The 21,282-nt window shown below is 36.5% G+C and overlaps 1 protein-coding gene across 1 annotated transcript in view; it reads right to left on the minus strand.

Moving 5' to 3' along the window:
* NEGR1 (neuronal growth regulator 1) overlaps positions 1-20,917 on the minus strand; it is a 938,974-nt gene extending 918,057 nt beyond the window's left edge. Inside the window, exon 1 of the mRNA XM_007530478.3 lies at positions 20,115-20,917. Coding sequence (XP_007530540.1) covers positions 20,115-20,290 — 176 coding nt within the window. The 5' untranslated portion in view covers positions 20,291-20,917. The remainder of the gene's footprint in view (positions 1-20,114) is intronic.
* Between the last annotated feature and the right edge of the window lie 365 nt (positions 20,918-21,282).

Below are 21,282 nucleotides of genomic sequence, written 5' to 3' on the forward strand. Positions count from 1 at the left end.
TGAAAGCAGTAGTATACTAGAGTTTGCAGTGAGTACCCCCCAATACTTCATCTTTGTGTCCATGATTCTTCAACAGTTTGTTTGGCTTTGTATGTTAACTCTCTTTTTCAGCCACCAGGTTCCAGATGCCATCCGGATGCCGGCCAGGCTTCCCTAGACTGAAGACCCCACCAATGTGTCCTGGAGCTCAGCTTCAGCAGAGACTCACCCTTCTAGGGAAAGAGAGAGGCAGACTGGGAGTATGGACTGACCAGTCAACGTCCATGTGCAGCGGTGAAGCAATTACAGAAGCCAGACCTCCCACCTTCTGCAACCCACAAGGACCCTGGGTCCATGCTCCCAGAGGGATAGAGAATGGGAAAGCTATTGGGGAGGGGATGGGATATGGAGGTTGGGTGGTGGGAATTGTGTGGAGTTGTACCCCCCCATCCTATGATTTTGTTAATGTCTCCTTTCTTAAATTAATTAATTAATTTTAAAAATCAAAGTCAGGATAATGAATACATTTACTTGCAGAAAATTAAAAGTGATGCTTATAGAGATGACATAGTAGGTGATAAATAAATTTTTATTGTGAACAAATAGATGTCCAGAATAAAAAATATCAAGGTACCATTATTAACTTACCTTGTCTATTAAAGTCTTATATACATGAATATTTGAACATTTAAACTAACATATATTAGAGATTTATTATATTAACTATTATTATATTAATTTTGAAACACTAAACTACCATGTAAATGCAACATATATTTACTGTTTCTTAATCCAAACAAAATAGTACCTTTGAATCATAGCAAAGATCATTGTGGAAATTGTAAGTTGATTTTCACAGGTCAATTGCACAAAAAACATGAACTGCAATAAAAAAATTACATTACCCACTCATTTATAAAAAATAATAGAAACTGTAGTATAATCACAGGTAATCTTATATTTTGTTGAATAACACATTGCATCCATTTTGTTTATCACAAAAAATTAAATCTTAGTAAATGGCACTTTAGGGTAATAGTTGAGCATGCATTACACATACTAAATAGATTTTTACATTTTCAACTGAAGAATGTTCACCAGATGATAATTAGTATTTGCTAAGTACTCTTCAAACTAACATGATATCATAAAGAAATATCACAAAAGTGTTGACACTATGCTTATCCAGCTGGAGATTCCAAACAAGTCTGTTTTTACTGTCACTTACTGTAAACTGTACCTGCACCAGCTGGCCAGATCCTTTCTATTTACTTTACTCTCAATAGAAGAGAACAAAAGTGTGCTTTTTTGTTTGTTTGTTTATTTATCTAGTTTATCTAGTTTAAATTTGAAATGAAACTTTAAATTATGAGTTATAGGGACTCTAAGCATATAATGTCATTATCTTATATACATTAAATATATTTTCCTAATACTTATTTCATCTTGAAGATAAAATTTCCGCATGAGTTAAATCAAAAGCTATGCAAAATTTCAACTATATACTCAACACCAGATGAGTGGCTGAGAAAGCTGTGGTATATATACACAATGGAATACTATGCAGCTATCAAGAACAATGAACCCACCTTCTCTGACCCATCTTGGACAGAGCTAGAAGGAATTATGTTAAGTGAACTAAGTCAGAAAGATAAAGATGAGTATGGGATGATCCCACTCATCAATAGAAGCTGACTAAGAAGATCTGAAAGGGAAACTAAAAGCAGGACCTGATCAAATTGTAAGTAGGGCACCAAAGTAAAAACCCAGTGGTGAGGGGTAGGCATGTAGCTTCCTGGGCCAGTGGGGGGTGGGAGTGGGCGGGAGGGATGGGTCACAGTCCTTTGGTGGTGGGAATGGTGTTTATGTACACTCCTAGCAAAATGTAGACATATAAATCAGTAGCTAATTAATATGAGGGGGAAATCAATTGTATGTCTCAAAGTTTCTCAAAAGACAAACTGAATCTTTTTAATATATAGGCTATGTATTTGATATGCGGACTCTCTCAAAAGCCTAGACCAAGTAGATTAGAAGCTTCCAATAGCACAGCTATATACAAGATACTGGGTACTGTACAGCAAACCATAACAAAGGGACTTTTCAAAGTTAACCCAATTAACAAATAATGTGATGATAATATTAACTATTGAGTTTCTTTTTGAACCCTAAGACAGCAGGAACCTCACATCTTCACTATAGAGCCCCTACTTCCCCCAGTCCTGGAACCCTTGGATAGGGCCCACTTTCCCGTATGCATCTCCCAATCCAAACCAAATAACATTGCATCTGCCGATCACAACCTAACCAAAGCAACGATTGCTACCTCAACATGCTTCACCTCAGAATGTATCCAGAGACTTCACGTGTGGAATGACAACCCTTCAGCTTCATTACTCGGGTGAGACCTTTCCTTTAATAGTACACTCTAATTTCATCTCAGGTAGTTCACTTTCTAACAAAGTCCCATAACCTAGATATACACCAGTTTCTGTGAGAGAGAGCTTATGTGCACACGTATCCATAAACTACTGCAAAATATATACCTGAAAGCAGGACTACACTAGAGTTTGCAGTGAGTACCTCCCTAACACTTCCTCTCCACTATTCTAAGCTTGGGATCCATGATTGCTCAACAAATTGTTTGGCTTCATATGTTAACTCTGTTTTCAATCACCAGGTTCCAGATGCCACCAGGATGCTGGCTAGGCTTCCCTGGATTGAAGACCCCACCAATGTGTCCTGGAGCTCAGCTTCCCCAGAGTCACACCCTACTAGGGAAAGAGAGAGGCAGACTGGGGGTATGGACCGACCAGTCAACGCCCATGTTCAGCGGGGAAGCAATTACAGAAGCCAGACCTTCTACCTTCTGCATCCCTCAACGACCCTGGGTCCATGCTCCCAGAGGGATAGAGAATGGGAGAGCTATCAGGGGAGGGGGTGGGTTATGGGGATTGGGTGTTGGGAATTGTGTGGAGTTGTACCCCTCCTACCTTATGCTTTTGTTCACTAATCCTTTCTTAAATAAAAAATTTAAAAAAATAAATAAATTATGAGTTATAGGGACTCTAAGCATATAATGTCATTATCTTATATACATTAAATATATTTTCCTAATACTTATTTCATCTTGAAGATAAAATTTTCGCATCAGTTAAATCAAAAGCTATGCAAAATTTCAACTATATACTCTCTGGAAAACAATTTTAATGGTATTTCTAAAATAAATTTTACTAGATTAGAAAAATAACATAGCTTAACTAGGAATAACATAGCCTAACTAGGAAGTCGGAATTAATGAAATACATATATAAAATATAAATATAAAATTCATGTAATATAGTAGCTGACTTAATGATTTAAGCCCTACTTAAATCCTTGTGATGATTTCTTCATGTATACTTTCCGTTGCCAAACATGGCACATAATGATATATTTTACCTTGCGATATTGAGTAAGTACTGAAAGGAAAAAAAATAAATGTGTGTAAAATGGTTTACACAGATATGGGTAAATTGAAAATACTTAATAGGGGTCAGGTGGTGGCACACCTATTGAGTGCACACATTATAATGAGCAAGGACCATATTTGAATTCCTGACACCCACCTGCAGGGGGAAACTTCGCTGATCAATGCAGTAGTGCTGAAGGTCTCTCTCTCTCTTCCTCTCTATATCCCCCTTCCCTCTCAATTCCTCTGTCTCTAAATAAAATAAAATATATATATTTTTAAAAGCAACAAAGTTTAAGGGGGCTGGTCAGTAGCTCAGTGGGTTAAGCGCACATGGCGTAAAGCGCAAGGACCAGCATTAAGGATCCCGGTTCCAGCCCCCAGCTCCCCACCTGCAGGGGGGGGCAATTCACAAATGATGAAGCAGTATGTAGGTGTCTGTCTTTCTCTCCCCTTCTCTGTCTTTCCCTCCTTTCTCCATTTCTCTCTGTTCTATCCAACAACAGTAATGACAAAAACAACGATAAACAAGGGCAACAAAAGAGAAAAAACAGCCTCCAGCAATAACCCTGAAGAAAAAATAAATAAATAAGTCTAAGAGTTCTATCATTATTTTGTAGACATATAAATATAAATATGCATCTATAATACCAGTAGGGAGGATACTTCTGTATGGATATGTTTTCTTACTCTTTTAATCCTTAAGCTTATTCCTGATAAGAAATAGTAGCTACCTTAAGAACCTGAATAAATGAACAAGTTTCAAACTATATGTCAGACTTTCAGTTTCTAATTCTTTAAAAATGGAATGAAATTTTAAGAATCTGCCAGGAATTTTGAATGCAAAATACATCTGATTTCAATTATTTTTCCAAATATATATTATATACCTATGTATAATATATACCTAGTCAAATCATATATACAATATGTTATATATAGTATATGTTATATATATTATATTTACCGACATACAATATATACATATTCAAATCAATTATTACTTATTTTTGTTGCTGCAAGGGCTATTACTGGAAGTTGGTGTTTACACAATGAATATACAGAGAATATTGTCCTTTTTTACCTGTTTTGTTCGTGTGTGTGTTTTGTTTTTTTGTAGAGATAGAGAGAAATCAAGAGGGAAGGGGGCGAAAGAAAAGAGGAGTTGGTGTCAAAGAGAGACACCTACTTCACTGTTTCATCAATCATGAAGCTCCCTCTCTGCAAATTCACTGCCATCCATTAGCCTGCAGCTTGAACCCAGTCCTTGAACCATGGTAATGTTCTGCCAGGTATGACACAGCCCAACCGTCATCAAATTATTTTTAATGACTGCTATTTTCAAATAATTACAAACATTCTATGTTGTTTTGTAGAAACATTTTTTTCACCATACCTTTTAACTGAATCTACTAATTACATAATTCTGTGGCAGAAACAGCCATTCATCTAACTCTGAATGGATGCTGTGAGCACTGGTTTGAATTTTTTAGAGAAAATAGTCCTGATCATTTGACTGATCAAATGCTCAGTCAAAAGAGCATTTGCTTTGACACTTTTTAGAATAGGTCTCTCTGTAACACTATTGTGAAAAAATATTGATCAAAAGTGACCAAACTGCTTTATTTTGACATGATTAGAAGTGAACTCTACAAGCCAGAAATTTTATTTTTCCAAAAGGAATGTTTCTGCTTTGTTTATATTTGGGGAGCTTGGAGTTTTTTTTTTTTTTTTTTAACTAAGCAAGGAAGCAAACACTGTCCTCAAAGTTAGATATGTGCTTGATAAAACAAACAAAATAATTTTTAACTTGTGATAAATGTAGTCAAAGCAAAACAGATAAAACACAAACACTGGAGAATTTAAACATCTGTTTACTTGGACAGTCTGTGTGACCTCTTTTAACCTGCTGCTACAGAGGCATTTTTCAAAGAATTATTTCCCTCTGGCCACCTATTCCCCCCAAACAAGAGGCAACATAATTTCCTCATCGTGCAATTGACTAAAATAACCCCTACTAAAGTGTATTCAAAGAATTCTCCATCTTTTCATACTGTCTTCTGCTGTGCAAGAGCAGTGTAGCAAATAAAAGCAGGAAGAATAAGAACTCAGATGGAGTTCCCACCCATGCTTTGATATTTACCAGGTCTAATTATTATTCATAACTAAGATATATTTAAACATCTGAGCCTATCTTTATTCATTTGTCCTGTTTCCCTTACAATGATGCTGTGATATTTAAGTCAGATAATACACGATTTAATTATTAAAATATGAAAGAAATACATTTAACTTTAATTCAAATATATAAAATATATTTATAACCATATCTTATTCTATATGCTAATGTTGAAACTCACAATTATTACTTCATATCTAGAGGCCCTACAATGAGAATTTTTTAAACTTAAATTAAAAAAAATCTTATTATCTTTATTTAGTGGACAGAGACAGCCAGAAATTGAGAGGGAATGGGGGAGATAGAGAGGGAGAGAGACAGAGAGACACCTGCAGACCAGCTTCACCACTTGTGAAGCTTTCCCCTTGCAGGTGAGGACTGGGGGCTTGAATCAGGGTCTTTCTGCATTGTAACATGTGCGCTCAACCAGATGCGCCACCACCCAGCCCCATGAGTATTTCTTTTAAAAATATTTTTATTTATTATTTATTAAATACTGAGTGAACTCAAGACAGAAAGGACGAGAGAAAAAGAGAGACATGCAGCAGTGCCTCACCACTCATGGTGCTTTCCCCCTACAAGTAGAGACCTGTGGGGGAGGGTGAATCCATTTCCTTGCACACTGTAATGTGCGCACTCAACCAGGTACACCACTGGCCAGCCCCTACATTGATAATTTCTAAACATATAAACTTAGTTATAAAAATGGCCAACTATATTTGTGTAATTACTGTAACTTTGTTTCTTGACAGTCATTATACTATAATTAATATTGCTCATTTTTAAAGTTAAAATATATGATAGCCAACATAATAGTTTTATATTAATATTAAAGTCTCTTTTAAAACTCAGTAAATAAAAAGAAAACACTGACAAAACCATAGGAGAAGAGGGGTACAACTCCACACATTTCCCACCACCACAACTCCCATCCCCTCTCTTGGTAGCTTTCCTATTCTTTAACCCTCTGGGAGTATAGACCCAAGGTCATTGGGGGATGCAGAAGGTGGAAGGTCTAGATTCTGTAATTGCTTCCCCGCTGAACATGAGCTCACGAGCGTTGACAGGTCAATCCATACTCCCAGAATGCCTCTCTCTTTCCCTAGTGGGGCAGGGTTCTGCTGAATCAGAGCTCCAGGACACATTGGTGGGGTTGTTTGTCCAGGTAAGCCTGGCTGACATCATGCTAGCATCTGGAACCTGGTGGTTGAAAAGAGAGTTAACATAAAAAGCCAAACAAATTGTCGACTAATCATGAACCTAAAGGTTGGAATAGAGCAGATGAAGAGCTGCAGTGTCTCTGTTTTGTAGATAGCTGGTAGGCATATTTTAGTTATATTCCAAAGGGCCTGTGGCTATACTAGTTTTTTTTTTTCCCTCTGAGCCTAGAATCTGATATGCAGGTGGATCCAAGTTACTGTCTAGGGAGATGATGGCATGGCTGGAAAAAGGACCAGAAAGCTGAATCAGGGAAGAGAGTAGCTTCCAAATATGGGAAAGGGGTATAAATATTATTTGCTGTAAATCCCATCGATTCCTTTTTATAAATAAATTTAGAAAATCAAATAAATAAAACGATCATTCTGTTCAATAGATTTCGAGCTTGACACATTAAAATCACACAGGGGAATTTCAAAAAGTCATCCATGACTTGAAATCACTTTTCAGATATTTTGATTTAATTGACTTGGTTTGGGCCTATATATTCTAATTTTAAAGAACACTCTCTCTTGTTTATTCTTATGTATTAATAAGGAGTTAGAACCATCAATCTAAAGTGAGTTCCTTATATATTCAAAACTTACTATCTATTGCAAGGTGAGACTAAAGTCCAGAATTTGAATTTAGCAATTCAGTCTTGATCTTTGCTTGAGGACTTTTATGAAAATCATTAGGAAAAACAAATGAGAGGACTACAGACCAAGAACCAAAATCTCTTTCTCATTGCTCAATACTGAGAAAGCCAGAAGAACTTTAGCCTTAGAGATGACATTTCATTTGTGATGTGCTTTTAAAGTCCCTAGAATAAAACATGTTATACTGAAAAAATAAAATGAAATAAAAATAAAATAAAACTCAATAAATGTTATCATTTTTAATGAATTAACCATCAATTGTTTTATGACCAAAAGTAGTCACTACAGACACCCATAAATGTTTAATCATATATGAATATATATTGTTAGCATTCTGTTGTTAAAAATAATTGTTTTAGGGAGTCCTGCGGTAGCGCAGCGGATTAAGTGCAGGTGGCGCAAAGTGTAAGGACTGGCATAAGCATCCCGGTTTGAGCCTCCGGCTCCCCACCTGCAGGGGGGTCACTTCACAAGAGGTGAAGCAGGTCTGCAGTTGTCTTTCTCCCCATCTCTCTTTCTTCCCCTCCTCTTTCCATTTCTCTCTGTCCTATCCAACAATGACAACATCAGTAACAACAGCAATGATAACTACAACAATAAAACAAGGGCAAAAAAAAAGGGAATAAATAAATAAATATTTTTTAAAAATAAATAAAAATAATTGTTTTATGAAGTACTAATATTGGGGCTGAACAATAATTATAAAAATAATCAAGAATACTGGGAGTTGGGCGGTAGCACAGCAGGTTAAGCGCAGGTGGCGCTAAGCACAAGGACCAGTGTAAGGATCCTGGTTCGAGCCCCCGGCTCCCCACCTGCAGGGGAATCGCTTCACAAGCGGTGAAGCAGGTCTGCAGGTGTCTATCTTTCTCTCCCCTTCTTTGTCTTCCCCTCCTCTCTCCATTTCTCTCTGTCCTATCCAACAACAACGAGATCAACAACAACTACAACAATAAAACAACAAGGGCAACAAAAGGGAATAAATAAATAAATATAAAAAAAAGAAAAGAAAAATTTGTTTAAAATAATAATAATCAAGAATATGTGTTATGTATTTGTGGAAAATGTGAACTTAATTTAAGGTTCACTTTATTGAATTTACATATATTAGTGTTTACTCATTCATTCACTCACTCACTCATTCATTCATTCTTTACCAGAGCATTGTACAGCTCTGAATTATGGTGGTACAGCCAGAGTCTTTGTGCCTCAGGCATGAAAGACTTTTTGCATAAGCATTATGCTATCTCCCCAGCCCCAATTTGTTATCTTAAACAAGATTGTGTATTATATGGAACCTATTTCAGACTTTCTACCTCACCAACTGTTAGGTTGATGTGAGCCTTATGAGTGAAGTATGCTAAATAATACTCTCATTAAGTTTACATTTTACACAAATATATAACAGATATCCTTGATTATTTTTTCATTATTGTCAGCTCTAGATATAATACAACTGGTGTTTAATAAATGTTTAATAATTTAATAAATACTACAGTTTTCACATTTTTATCTTTTCTTAGAGACATGGTGAATAAATCACTGGATTTGGGATAAAAGAACTTAGATTTGAATTCTGGCTCCAACACTACCTGTTCTTAGGTCACTTTCTTTCTAAGCCTGCAGCCACTATCTATAAGATGTATTTTTTATTATTTTTATTCCATACTGTTGAAAATACATATATAATCATATAAAGTTAGTACTCAATGAGTGTTAGTTCAGCCTGATTCATGATATTGATGGCTTCATCATGATTATGAACTTAAACATTCTGATCTACAACTGGAAAATATGCAGAACCAGAAACTTGCACTTTTCCTGAGTTTCTAATGATTACATTTTCTATGAATAAATGTAAGTGTGGGGAAAAAGTTTTTGACCATACAGACTGCTTCTGAACTCCACTACCTTTAGCATAATGCTAAAATTCCCTAAGGAACCATAGGCAGATTTATTCCTGAATAATTATTTGCTATTCTCACCACAATACAGTTGGCAACTTTTTTATTTGAGTCTTTTTACCAACTACTCCAATGTTGTCACCAGTTATCACCTCTCCCATTTTAAACTGTCACAAATGTTAATCTTCATCCTCTAACTCCTCCACTGCCATCACATTGTACTTTTTAATCCCTCTTCTGTCTCTTTTCATTTCTCCTTGTGTCCTCAGTGTTTCATGTGACTATCCAATTACAGTGATCTCTTACTTCTGTTAAGTGAATCAAATCACAATCAGTCTATTAAAAAACATTGCAGTTTCTCTGCTATTGTATGTTCTGAGTCTGCATCTTAATAGTTAAATTTTTTTCTGGCAATCCTTTTACTTCTAGAGTTGGAGTCATTTCACTTGCTTATTGAATTCAACAACAACACATACAACTATATCCACTAACATAAACTAATTATGTGATTATAAGTTAATAAAATACAAAATGTAGCAAGTGTTTAACAAAATTAAATATGATATTGCTCCTTGGCATCCGTGTGTGTGTGTGTGTGTGTGTGTGCGCGCGCGCTCAATGTCGAATTGCCATATAGTGTTCTTTAAGTCCAATAAGTCCCTCCTACCACAACATGCTCTGAATAATAGCTCCATAGTAACAAGAAAATGTTTGTACTTGACACCACTTCTCCAGAAATTCTGGTAAACAAAATTCTCCTCAATTTCTCATTTTACCTTCTATATGAAAGAATTCAGCAGAGTTTATAATAAAATCTGCTCTTTTTGACCTGAATTGGCCATTCTGGCCTTGTTCAGGGAACTCAAAACAAAGACACTCCACTCACAGATCCTAATAAAGAAACATGCTTTCAAAACAGAGTTTTCTCAATCATGCCCAAGACTTAAACAATGCTCAAGACTCAGGTTCAAGCCCTTTGTCCCCACCTGCAGGGGGAAAGCTTCCTGAGTGGTAAAGCAGAGCTACAGGAGTATTTCTGTCTCTCTTGTTCTCTCTCTCTCGCTCCTGTTTCCCTCTCAATTTCTGTCTCTATTCAGTAAACAAATACAATATTTAAGAAGAGAAACGTGCTACAGTTTTTGCTGCTTTCCTCTGCCTATACCATTACTTTCCACAGTGCCCCCCTGCAGGTGTGCTGTAGTCTTTCTCAACAACCTGAAAGCAATAAATGTGTTAATTTCACATTCACTTCTTTTGGAAAATCAAGGTTTGCCACTTCAATCCCACCAGATCTACTTAAAAATGTTATTTTAACAGAACCACAGCAAAAAAAAAATTCAAATGAATCCTATATAGTGGGTTCAAAAATAACTGATGCAGTGATTTAAATGGAAAAATGTAGGGGCCAGATTGTGGCACACATGGTTAAGCACACACATTGTAGTGTACAAGGACCCAGGTTCAAGGCCCTGATCCCCACATGCAGGGGGAAAGCTTCAGGAGTGGTGAAGCAGGGCTGCAGGTGTGTCTCTGCCTCTCTTCCTCTCTACTTCCTCCTACCCTCTCAATTTCTCTCTGTCTCTATCTGGTAATAAGTAAATATATTTTTAAAAAGAAAGAAAATGTACACCAATATTACTAAGTAGGCATTACTAACAAATTTCATATTAAAATGAGAAGAAAAATGGCATAAAATATTATCTAAAATAAATTAGTGCTTACTAAGTAATAGGAAATATGTTAGCATTTTCCATATAATCCATTCAGTTATATAAGGAAGGTACTGAATTTCCCAGTTTATAAATAATGAAATAGAATGAATTGTTGATGTCATAATCATTAAATAGAGAAAGAGACACTTCACCTCTCATAACTTTCATTTTAGGTACTTCAAGACATAACTGATTTGAATGCAACTAAAAGATTCTAATAGGAAGACTTTGTGCATGAGCAAAAGTAAGGTTACATGTCAATAATGTATAAGGGAAAAAATGGAGGAATGACATATGCCCAAGGTTAATAAAAAATTATCCAAATATTTATGTGACATTTTTTAATATATTACAATGAACAAAATGCAGACCCAATTTCAGGCCAACTTATAGTGATACTACTATCTCCAAATGTACAATAAAGAACAGAATCAAACTTTTAACAGTGAATTGAATGTAGCACATATTGATTTTCAATGATGCACATATAAAACTTACATAATATGATGGTGCAATTTTATCCAATTACAAAATGCTTGAAAAAGCTTATTCTCACCCCTGTAATAATGTCATACATCAGAAACGACAGCAACAACAAATGCTGGAGAGGTTGTGGGGACAAAAGATCCCTCCTATACTGCTGGTGGGAATGTAAACTGTTCCAATCCCTGTGGAGAGCAGTCTGGAGAACCTTCACAATGCTAGAAATAGACCTTCCTTATAACCTAATAATTCCTATCCTAGGGATACATCCTAAGGAGACAAGCACACCTATCCAAAAAGATACATACACACCTATGTTCATAGCAGCATAATTCATAATAGCCCAAACCTAGAAACAACCCAGAAGCCCAACAACAGATGAATGGCTGAGAAAGTTGTGCATATAAACACACTGGAATACCATTCAGCTATTAAGAATAATGAACTCACCTTCTAAGACCCATCTTGGATGAAGCTAGAAGGAATTATGTTAAGTGAGATAATTCAGAAAGAGAAAGATGAGTATGAGATGATCCCACTCATAAACATAAGTTGAGAAAGAAAGGAAAGAGAAACACAAAGTATAAATTGACTAGGTTTGGAGTATTGCAACAGAGTAAAAAATTCTGGGGAGACGGAGAGGGTAGATTTTCAACTTAACTATGGGGGTGGGTAAGGAAATAGACCTTTGGTGCAGGAATGGTGTTAAGAAATATATATTATATAGATAAAAAAGCTTATCATTAAAAATGTACAATACGTATTTTCTCATTAAGGGAAGGATATAAGTTTAGGACTGTTTCCATTACCTAATGATATATTCTATCATTATGTTCATAATATCTTAAATTCATTTAATATTTTGAAACGTAATTCAGTTGAATAAGAGGGAAGCAGTTTCAGAAGACAACAAAACAAATTTTTCCCTATGGCATTTTAAATAAGCCAAAAATATATCAATATTTTATGGCAGTTGAAAAAACATTGAATAAACTCTATCTTGTAGCAAGAGTATAGCCACTGTACCTATGTCCAAAGGGCTTAGAGAAATTCAGTAAAGAACAATTTAGCCTGGAATGAAAAGGGTTATTAACATCTTTAAATTGAGCAAATTACCAGCTATTTGCAGAATACAATGTATTGGCTTCTGTTCAGAAGAGTAACACTTAATTCTGGCAACATAGCCAAATCATTTCTTTCCTATATTCCCTTATTCCTAGAGAAAGTGATTAAATGAGTTAGTTCCATGCCAGCTGGAAGCTTAAAAGCATCAAAGGTCCTTTGTCAGGATTCAGAACTTGATATGGTTTAGAAAACACTATGTTAATAGATAACCTCTTCAACATTATAAATCAAAGCCATATGATCACATTAAAATCCTATCATCTGGTATGAGTACCCTGTGGTTTGTAAAGTACTGTTGACCTATCTACAGGAGATAGTTGGAATGATACAAGTTCTGCTGTGGTTTGGGTTATATACATTACTTTTCACAATTGAAAGTTATCCATCCATAGCAAATAGTTCACTTTTCCACAGTTATCTTTATTGATTCTAATTGAAACTTTAGGAGGAAGGAAAAAGAGGATCCATAAGAAAAACAAAATTGAGGAGGTCACAGCAGACATTCTGCTGTTTTGAACTGCTCCTATAATTACCAGGAGCAAAAGACTTTCTGTATAATTTTAAATCTTGGACCATCCTAAAATGATAACTGTGTCTCAAAATATTACAACTAAACCATTGTTCAAACTTTTTCTGCCAGAACACTCAGTAATATATAAAACACACACACACTTTTAATATTCAGAAAAATATGCAATACCATTATGATAATTGTTCCTTTCCTTTTAGAATATTTTATCTAAAATATACTTTAAGTACTCAGAATAATTGCTGTATTTGTGATCTTGGAAAACTAATGCAGTTTCCAATGAAGGGAATGGGGACACAGAACTTTGGTGGTGGGAAAGGTGTGGAATTATAAATCTGTCATCATATATATATACATATATATGGTGAACCAAACAAAACAATATTCAATAATACTATATGGATGTATCTGTATACATATACAGTATTATTGAACATTGTCAATAGTCACTCATCAACTTGTTTTCCACCTATAGTATAATATATATTTCTATTAAAGTAGTTTGTTCAATTGTACATTTAATTGAATATTTGTTAATTTTATCTATTCTTCTCACCATTATTTGAGTATGAATAAAACTCAATATACCCATCTTTCTGGTTTGTAATATGCTCAAATATTGTGATGGATTAATTTCTTTTTTAAATATTTATTTATTCCCTTTTGTTGCCATTGCTCCTTTTTTTTATTATCATTGTAGTTATTATTGTTGTTGTCTTTGTTGGGTAGGAAAGAGAGAAATGGAGAGAGCAGGGGAAGACAGAGAAGGGGAGAGAAAGATAGACACCTGCAGACCTGCTTCACAGCTTGTGAAGTGACTACCCTGCAGGTGGGGAACCAGGGGCTTGAACTGGGATCCTTACTCCAATCCTTGTGGTTTGTGCCACCTGCGCTTAACCCACTGAGCTACCGCCTGACTCCCAATGAACTAACTTCTATGCACACCTATTTCAAAAAATATTACAGAGTATCCTGGAGGCTATGTTTTCCATTTTGCTGCCCTTGTTGTTGTTATGCTTGTTGTAGTTGTTATTGTCATAGCTGTCGTCATTGTTGGATAGAACAAAGAGAAATTCAGAGAGGAGGGGAAACAATAGGAGAGAAAGCTAGACACCTGCAGACCTGCTTCAATGCTTGTGAAGCGACCTCCTGCAGGTGAGGAGCCAGGCCCTCAACCGGGATCCTTCTTCCAGCCCTTGCACTTTTCACCATGTATGCTTTACCCGCTGTGCTACTGCCCGACTCCCACAGCTGCAAAGTTTTTAAATAATATATTGATTTGAGGATAATAAACAATTTTATGTTAATACATTAAATAATTTCAAGTAAATAATAGGTTCATAAATAACTACAAGTAACTATGTAAAACTTGATACCCTGAATAATCTAGAATAACTTTTTTTTCAATTTTTTTTTTTTTTTTGGTGTATAAACCAAAGTAAAAGACTCTGGGGTGGGGGTAAGGATTCAGGTCCTGGAGCATGATGGCAGAGGAGGACCTAGTGGGAGTTGAATTGTTATGTGGAAAACTGAGAAATGTTACACATGTGCAAACTACTGTATTTCACTGTTGACTGTAAATCATTAATTCCCCAATGAAGAAAAATTTTAATTGAAGTTTTTTCAAATGATAATATATTACCCATTCTTTATCATAGGTAGAAAAAAAACAAACCTCAGACCTTTTAAAAATGTTTGTTCTATGATACTGTTTGACAATCATATACTTTAAAGTAATGTCTTAATGTTCTAAATTTTAAATGTCTATAGATCTTAACAGGTCATTTGGCACATTTGATGTATCAATATGCAGGAGTGTGATACAACATGAGACTCACCAATAATAGTCAAACTGTGGGGCACTAGCTGATTTCAACTACAGCTGGTATCCAATTGCTAGCATTTCAAAACAGAACCAATCAGTGCACTCTAATATGATAAAAGTATTGAAAAATACATTGAGCAGTAATGACTACATGCTATATCTATTTATAAATATACTTGCAAAAGTGCTGTGACTCCCCATAAGATTATCTTTTGTATAAATGTTTTCTATGCATTCTACTTTAACTAGTTCTTCCTTCTTATTATGATATCATAGTAGGATCTCATATTACTTCCACTCAAGTTTGATGTAGTAAAGTGACAGAGATGTATTCAACTTTGCTACGAACCATTCTTCCTTTGATTAAAGCATTTCAAGCAGATAACAGCATATTTTGAATTCAGATCATGAAGATGACTTAAAAAGCACAAGATCGAGGCCAGGCAGTAGCACACCTAGTTAAGCATACACATTACAGTGTACGAGGACCCAGGTTCGAGCCCCCATTCCCAACCTGCAGAGAGAAAGCTTCACAAGTGGTGAAGCAGAGCTGCAGGTGTCTGTCTCTTTCCCTCCCTGTCACTTCCTTCCCTGTCAATTTCTATCTCTATCCAATGATAAATAAATAAATACATAAAAATTTATAAAAGGAACTTAAAAAATGTACAAGATCCATGTAGAAGAGTTGAAGCAGAAACAGAATTAAAGAATTAGCTTAAAAACTGCATGCATTTTTAAAGAGAATTTTAGGCACTGGTAGACTATAAATGAGGATGTTTGTTGTATTGTATCCAAAATATTAAACACTTTGAATACATTAGCCAGTCTGTGTTTGCTGACAGTTGAAAAACAACTGATTCAGGGGGCTGGACAGTGGCACATCTGGTGAGCATGCAGACTGCAATGTGGAAGAACCTGGGTCCTAGCCCTTAGCCCCCATCTGCTGGGGAAAACTTTATGAGCATTCAAACAGTGTGGCAGGTATCGCTTTTTCTTTCTGCCTATCTCTTCTACCCATTTCAACTTCTCTTTGCCCTATCAAATAAACAACTGATTCATGTTAAAGTAACCACAAAACTTGAAAAGTAATCTCAAATTTATATATTGATCCACAGAAAAGCTATGTTCCCATAATGCAAAATCTAGGAATACTGTCTTAAAACATGACCTACGTTGTTTCCCTAGTTTTTGCTATGTGTCACCACCAGGAAACATTAGGTTTGTCATCCATGTACTACAAAAGAAAATTTAAAAAATGAAGATAATATTAATTTTACATGTTATCAAGTTTTTTGTTAGATATAAGATACTAATAGGTATAAAATGTTGCAGCAATTAAAGTCCATATATAAGATAAAGTCCATATTTAATGAAAACATTAATTTGTGTTTGTAGTTAATTACAATATTTTCTAGAACTTCATTTATTTATTTAAAATGAAATTCATGAGGGTGGAGGGTAGATAGCATAATGGTTATGCAAATATACTCTCATGCCTGAGGCTTCAACATCCCAGGTTCAGTCCCCCGCACCACCATAAACCAGAGCTGAATAGTGTTCTGGCAAAAAAATAAATAAATAAATGAAATGAAATTTATGTAAGGTGGCAATTGATGCTACTGTCGAATAGATGCATCTTTAAATATTTTCTTGAGACCATTCTAGTGACTCAAGACATCATTCAAAGATTTATCAGTGAATAACACTATTAGAAGTAAGGAGGATTTTGACATTTAATATATTTCTTCAATAATACTAAAAGGCAATTTAAAATTATAGGAATATTGGAATTATTAAGTGAAATTTAACTGGAAGCCCTCTATTTGAACTAAACAGAGATGATGATTTACAAAATTATAATTAGTAGATTATAATGAATTTCCACTTTATACAACAATACATAAGGAAATTTTCTTTTTCTTGACTTTTTTCTCCCAGACATTTTGGCATTTGGAAGATAAAAATCTATCATTTGACCTTTAAACTTCTATTTCATTAATGTAACCACAAGCAACGGAGTCACTGACTGACATATGTGCACTTTAAGGCCTTTAGCACTTAAAGTTATTTGATAACTGTTATGTCACTATTTGCTTTTTATCAAAGACACTTTGAGGAATGTGTTACATTAAAAACAGAGTATATTATACGAAGTTTAATAAATAATATCATGAATTCAGCATTCTCTTGAATGCTGTAGTTCAGCAGAAAGAAATGTATATTTGAAGGCAGATTCTTCTTTGTTTTTTGTTTGTTTGTTTAGTTGGTTTGTTTTTCCTTGTTTGTTTTCTAATGCATCAGAGTATGGCTTCAAATAGGATAGCACGTTTCTGAAGTAAAAACATAAAGCATAACTCTGTAACATAACTTGATGAAAAATATCACCTGGTTATACATTCTCAATTAGACTTTAAATTATGTCTGTATTGGTCTATGAATAAATCAAATACCAGCTGCAAAAGAGGAGTAAAATAAAATAACTTACACCATTTAACACTTTTCTGACAGAAAGAGAATTTCTTATTAATAATATATGTTAAAGTAGTTTAAAAGCCATGAACAATGTAAAAAAAAGGTTAAAAATGGGATATTCTCTAGAGGACTATAGAATTAATAAGAGCAAATTACTTTGGACAAAGCACAATGCACATCATATTTGTCTTTCGCTTGTGAAAATGATTTGCTTATTTAATAATTAAACACTGCAACTGGCTAGAAACACCATCAAGAAGATGCAGTGATTCTTCCCTCTTTAAAAAAGTTTGTAAGTAAAAGTTCTCAAATATATTACAAGTTAGGATATAGCACACAAGTGGATAAAGTACAGAGCACACAAGTAAACATGACTGCACCAGATCAACATCACTGGAAAGAGACAACCCCTACTAGTTAGACAGAAGCAACACTATTAGAAGCAGTGACTGAGCTCATCATAAGTCTCCTAGAGGTACAGCTTGGATCCAGTTCTTTTAATAGCCATGATAGATATATAGATATATATAATTGTTATTGAGGAACAAAATGCCCAGGTGTATCATAAAAATGTAATCTATCAGATCTTTAGGTGGGAAGTATTAAACTCATTACAAGTGATCAATGTGCTACAATAAACATATTGCATATAACATGTGTCTGAAGCCTTTGCAGGTACTATTTAGGCATTACTACAGTTATTCAAACTTGCAAAACAAACTTAATATAAAGAACACAAATACATGTTTAATTATTTTCTCTATATGAGGAGGTTAATGGCTTTTAGCCCTAACGAAGGATATTTTACTGTTACAATAAGATATGTGTTTGCATTTTGAGTTTACAGCAAAGATAATAACATGTATTACACAAACATGCAATCAGTGTATAATAGAATTTATAGTAGCATTCAACATGATTTTGGACCCATAAGCATGTTTCAGAAGGTGCAAATCATATACCAAACCCAGATCCCATTTCATTAAATTTAAAATATGTTGCATGATTCAAACAGAAACACATCCCACATTCTTTCACCTTAGGTATGCAAAGCATACTGATTTTGTGCAATCCAAATTTATAAGCCAACTACCACCCAGTGGAGAAAAAGGAAATATTCCAGGGAGATGTGAAATGCAATCAGGTGGAGGTGTCAGGGGAAGACGAAAGAGTGATGGAAAAATGAAGAAATAAGGATGTTGAGCCTTGGTTATTTCTAAGTAATACTGGTTATCAATTTATATTTTCACAGGAGATAAAATGTTTCCCTTCTCCCCACCAAGTAACACTGCATCTGAATAATTCCTCAACATCAGAAGCTCATTTTGCAGTGTTACTTGGTGGGGAGAAGGGTTTCAGTGACCACTAACTACAAGAAATTTCAGTGCTCAAGTTTAAGGAAAATAATTAAGGGGGGAGTAGCAATTAAAATGGACTTAGGGATGAAGAAGGAAAGAGCAAGAGGGGATCCATGGACCAGAGAGAGAAAGAGAGAATAATAGTGTATACAAGTATAAGTAACAGTATGTGCATTGTTGAAGGAGTGTGTGCCTTTTAAACAGTATGAGAATCTGCATGAGAAAGTGGTTGTTGGAGCATGGACTAGTCTTTCTGTGTGTGAAGATGTGAAATAGAGAGTATGTAAAGGAGTGTGCTCAAGAGAGAGAGAGAGAGAAAGAGAGAGAGAGAGAGAGGACATGAAATAGAGAGGTGTGGACAGGTAGGGAACAAAATAGAGACGTGGAGAGAGATTTGTAAAGATCAGCAAATAGTACTAGAAAGGGTTAGAGAGAACAAGCATATGCCTGTGACAAAGCAAGGCTGGGGATGGATAAATAAGGAAGAAGGGTGGGAACTGTGAGTGAAACAAGAAAAGGCAAGATCAGAATAGGGACATGAATGAAGACGAAAAACAGAGAATCATGGAAAAGTAGAGTCGAGAAGAGATGGTTAAATAAAAGAACTAAAAAATCAGAGTGATGGGCATAAAAAAAATGAAACCATGAGAAAGGAAAATGGAAAAACCATCAAAGAACAGGGAAAATGAAAAAAGAAGCAATGAAAGGAAAAGAAATTAAGAAAAGAGTTTTAAAAATAAAAAGGAAGAAAAAGCGGTAAGAGGAAAAGAAAGAAAGCTGAACAGGGAGAAATTGAACCTAAGCATTCAAGTAAGAGGCAAAATTTAAGGGAGCAGAGAGCCAGCAGTTTGGAAAAGTCGCTTAGGCTAGAGTAAAATAAAAAACAAGCCCGATAAACTTGTCAGACTCTCCAAGAGTACCCCCTGGCAATATAACAGAGACCTTGTGAATTGAGTTTCAAAGTGGCACCTGCCCGTCCTAAAACCTCCCACTTCACTCACTCCTCCTTGAGCTACTTGGCGCTAGAGCAAAGTGTTTTAGCATTAGGAATCCACCTTGTTCCTACCCCAGTATTGAGGGGGTCAGGGCTCCGGACAGAAAGTACATGTGGATTTCCTGAGACATGGTCTTCGATGGTGTTCACCACCAGCGTTCTTGCTCGGTTTAAAGAGAAGGCAAGAGGGGCCGAAAGAGAAGAAGAAACATATAGACAAGTACGAAAAGCATGCCGTTCTTCCTACCTAAGTACCGCCGTGTCCCCTTTTCTGACCATCATGTTGTCCACCGCCGCCCAGGGGAAGTCCACACTCTGTCCAGCCGGGAGGCAGGAGGGTAGCAGGCAGCACAGGCTGAGGAGCACCGCCGCCAGCCACTGGTTCGAGCAACAAGCACCCTGCACCAACAGCATCATGTCCATCCCTGCTAGGGCTGCTTACTCTCCAGCCGCTTTCAGCTCTCACTCCCCCACCCCCTGGTGCTGTCGAGTCTTCCCGGGAACCAGGCGGCGCGCCACCGGATTTTTTTTTTTGAGGGGGGGTGGGTGGGCTTCTTTCCTTCCCCCCCTTCTCTTGTTGGGTGTTGTTTCTCTCTCTCTCTCTCTCCTTTCTTTTTCTCTTTTTTTTTTTATTATGCCTCCCCTCCTCCTTCTCTTCGTTCGCCCTCCCTCCCTCCCTCCCACCCCTTGGCACCACACTACACCTCCTCTAGGTTGCTTTTTGGCCGCGTCCGGAGTGTGTCTAATTCTCTGGCGGCTCTCACACCCTCTAGCGAGGAGGCTAGCGCGCCGGCTTGTGAGGGAGGAGGCGCGGCGGCAGAGGAGGCAGGGCGAGCGGCGGCGGCTGTAATCGCAGCAGCAGCAGCAGCAGCAGCAGCAGCAGCAGCAGCAGCAGCAGCAACAGCCCAAGCAGCGCGGGGCGCAGCAGCGGCCGGCGGCCCCCGGGCTCGCGCGCGTTGCCAAGCGGCCGTTTCCTTAGCAACCCCGCCCGGGGACTGGGGCTGCAGCGGGGAGGGGTGTTAGGTGGGGGAGATGAAGGGGAGAAAAGAGAGAAAAAAGAAAAAAAAAAAAAAAAAAAGGAAAAACAATCAGGAGGAGGTATATCGCAGTTATGCCAACTGAGACGAAAGGAGAAGCGCTTAGTAGAGAGAACACTTCCCTTCCCTTTCTATCAAATGTACTAGAGGGACGTTTTGCTGGAAAAAGTGCCCGTGCCAGGGATTGGTGTGATGACAGCAGAAGGGGCACTTGGCTTTCCCTCTCCGGTGCTCTTTTACCTCTAGAGGTACCCTAAGTTTAAAGTCCTCCAAGTTGTGGTGGGCGCCATCATGACGCCGGGAACTGTGAGGATTTCTTATGTATGTATGTATATATGTATTTATTTATTTTTCACAATCCTTTCTGGGCAGTAGCGC

The sequence above is a fragment of the Erinaceus europaeus genome, chromosome 11, assembly GCF_950295315.1.
Source record: "Erinaceus europaeus chromosome 11, mEriEur2.1, whole genome shotgun sequence".
Lineage (NCBI taxonomy): Eukaryota > Metazoa > Chordata > Mammalia > Eulipotyphla > Erinaceidae > Erinaceus > Erinaceus europaeus.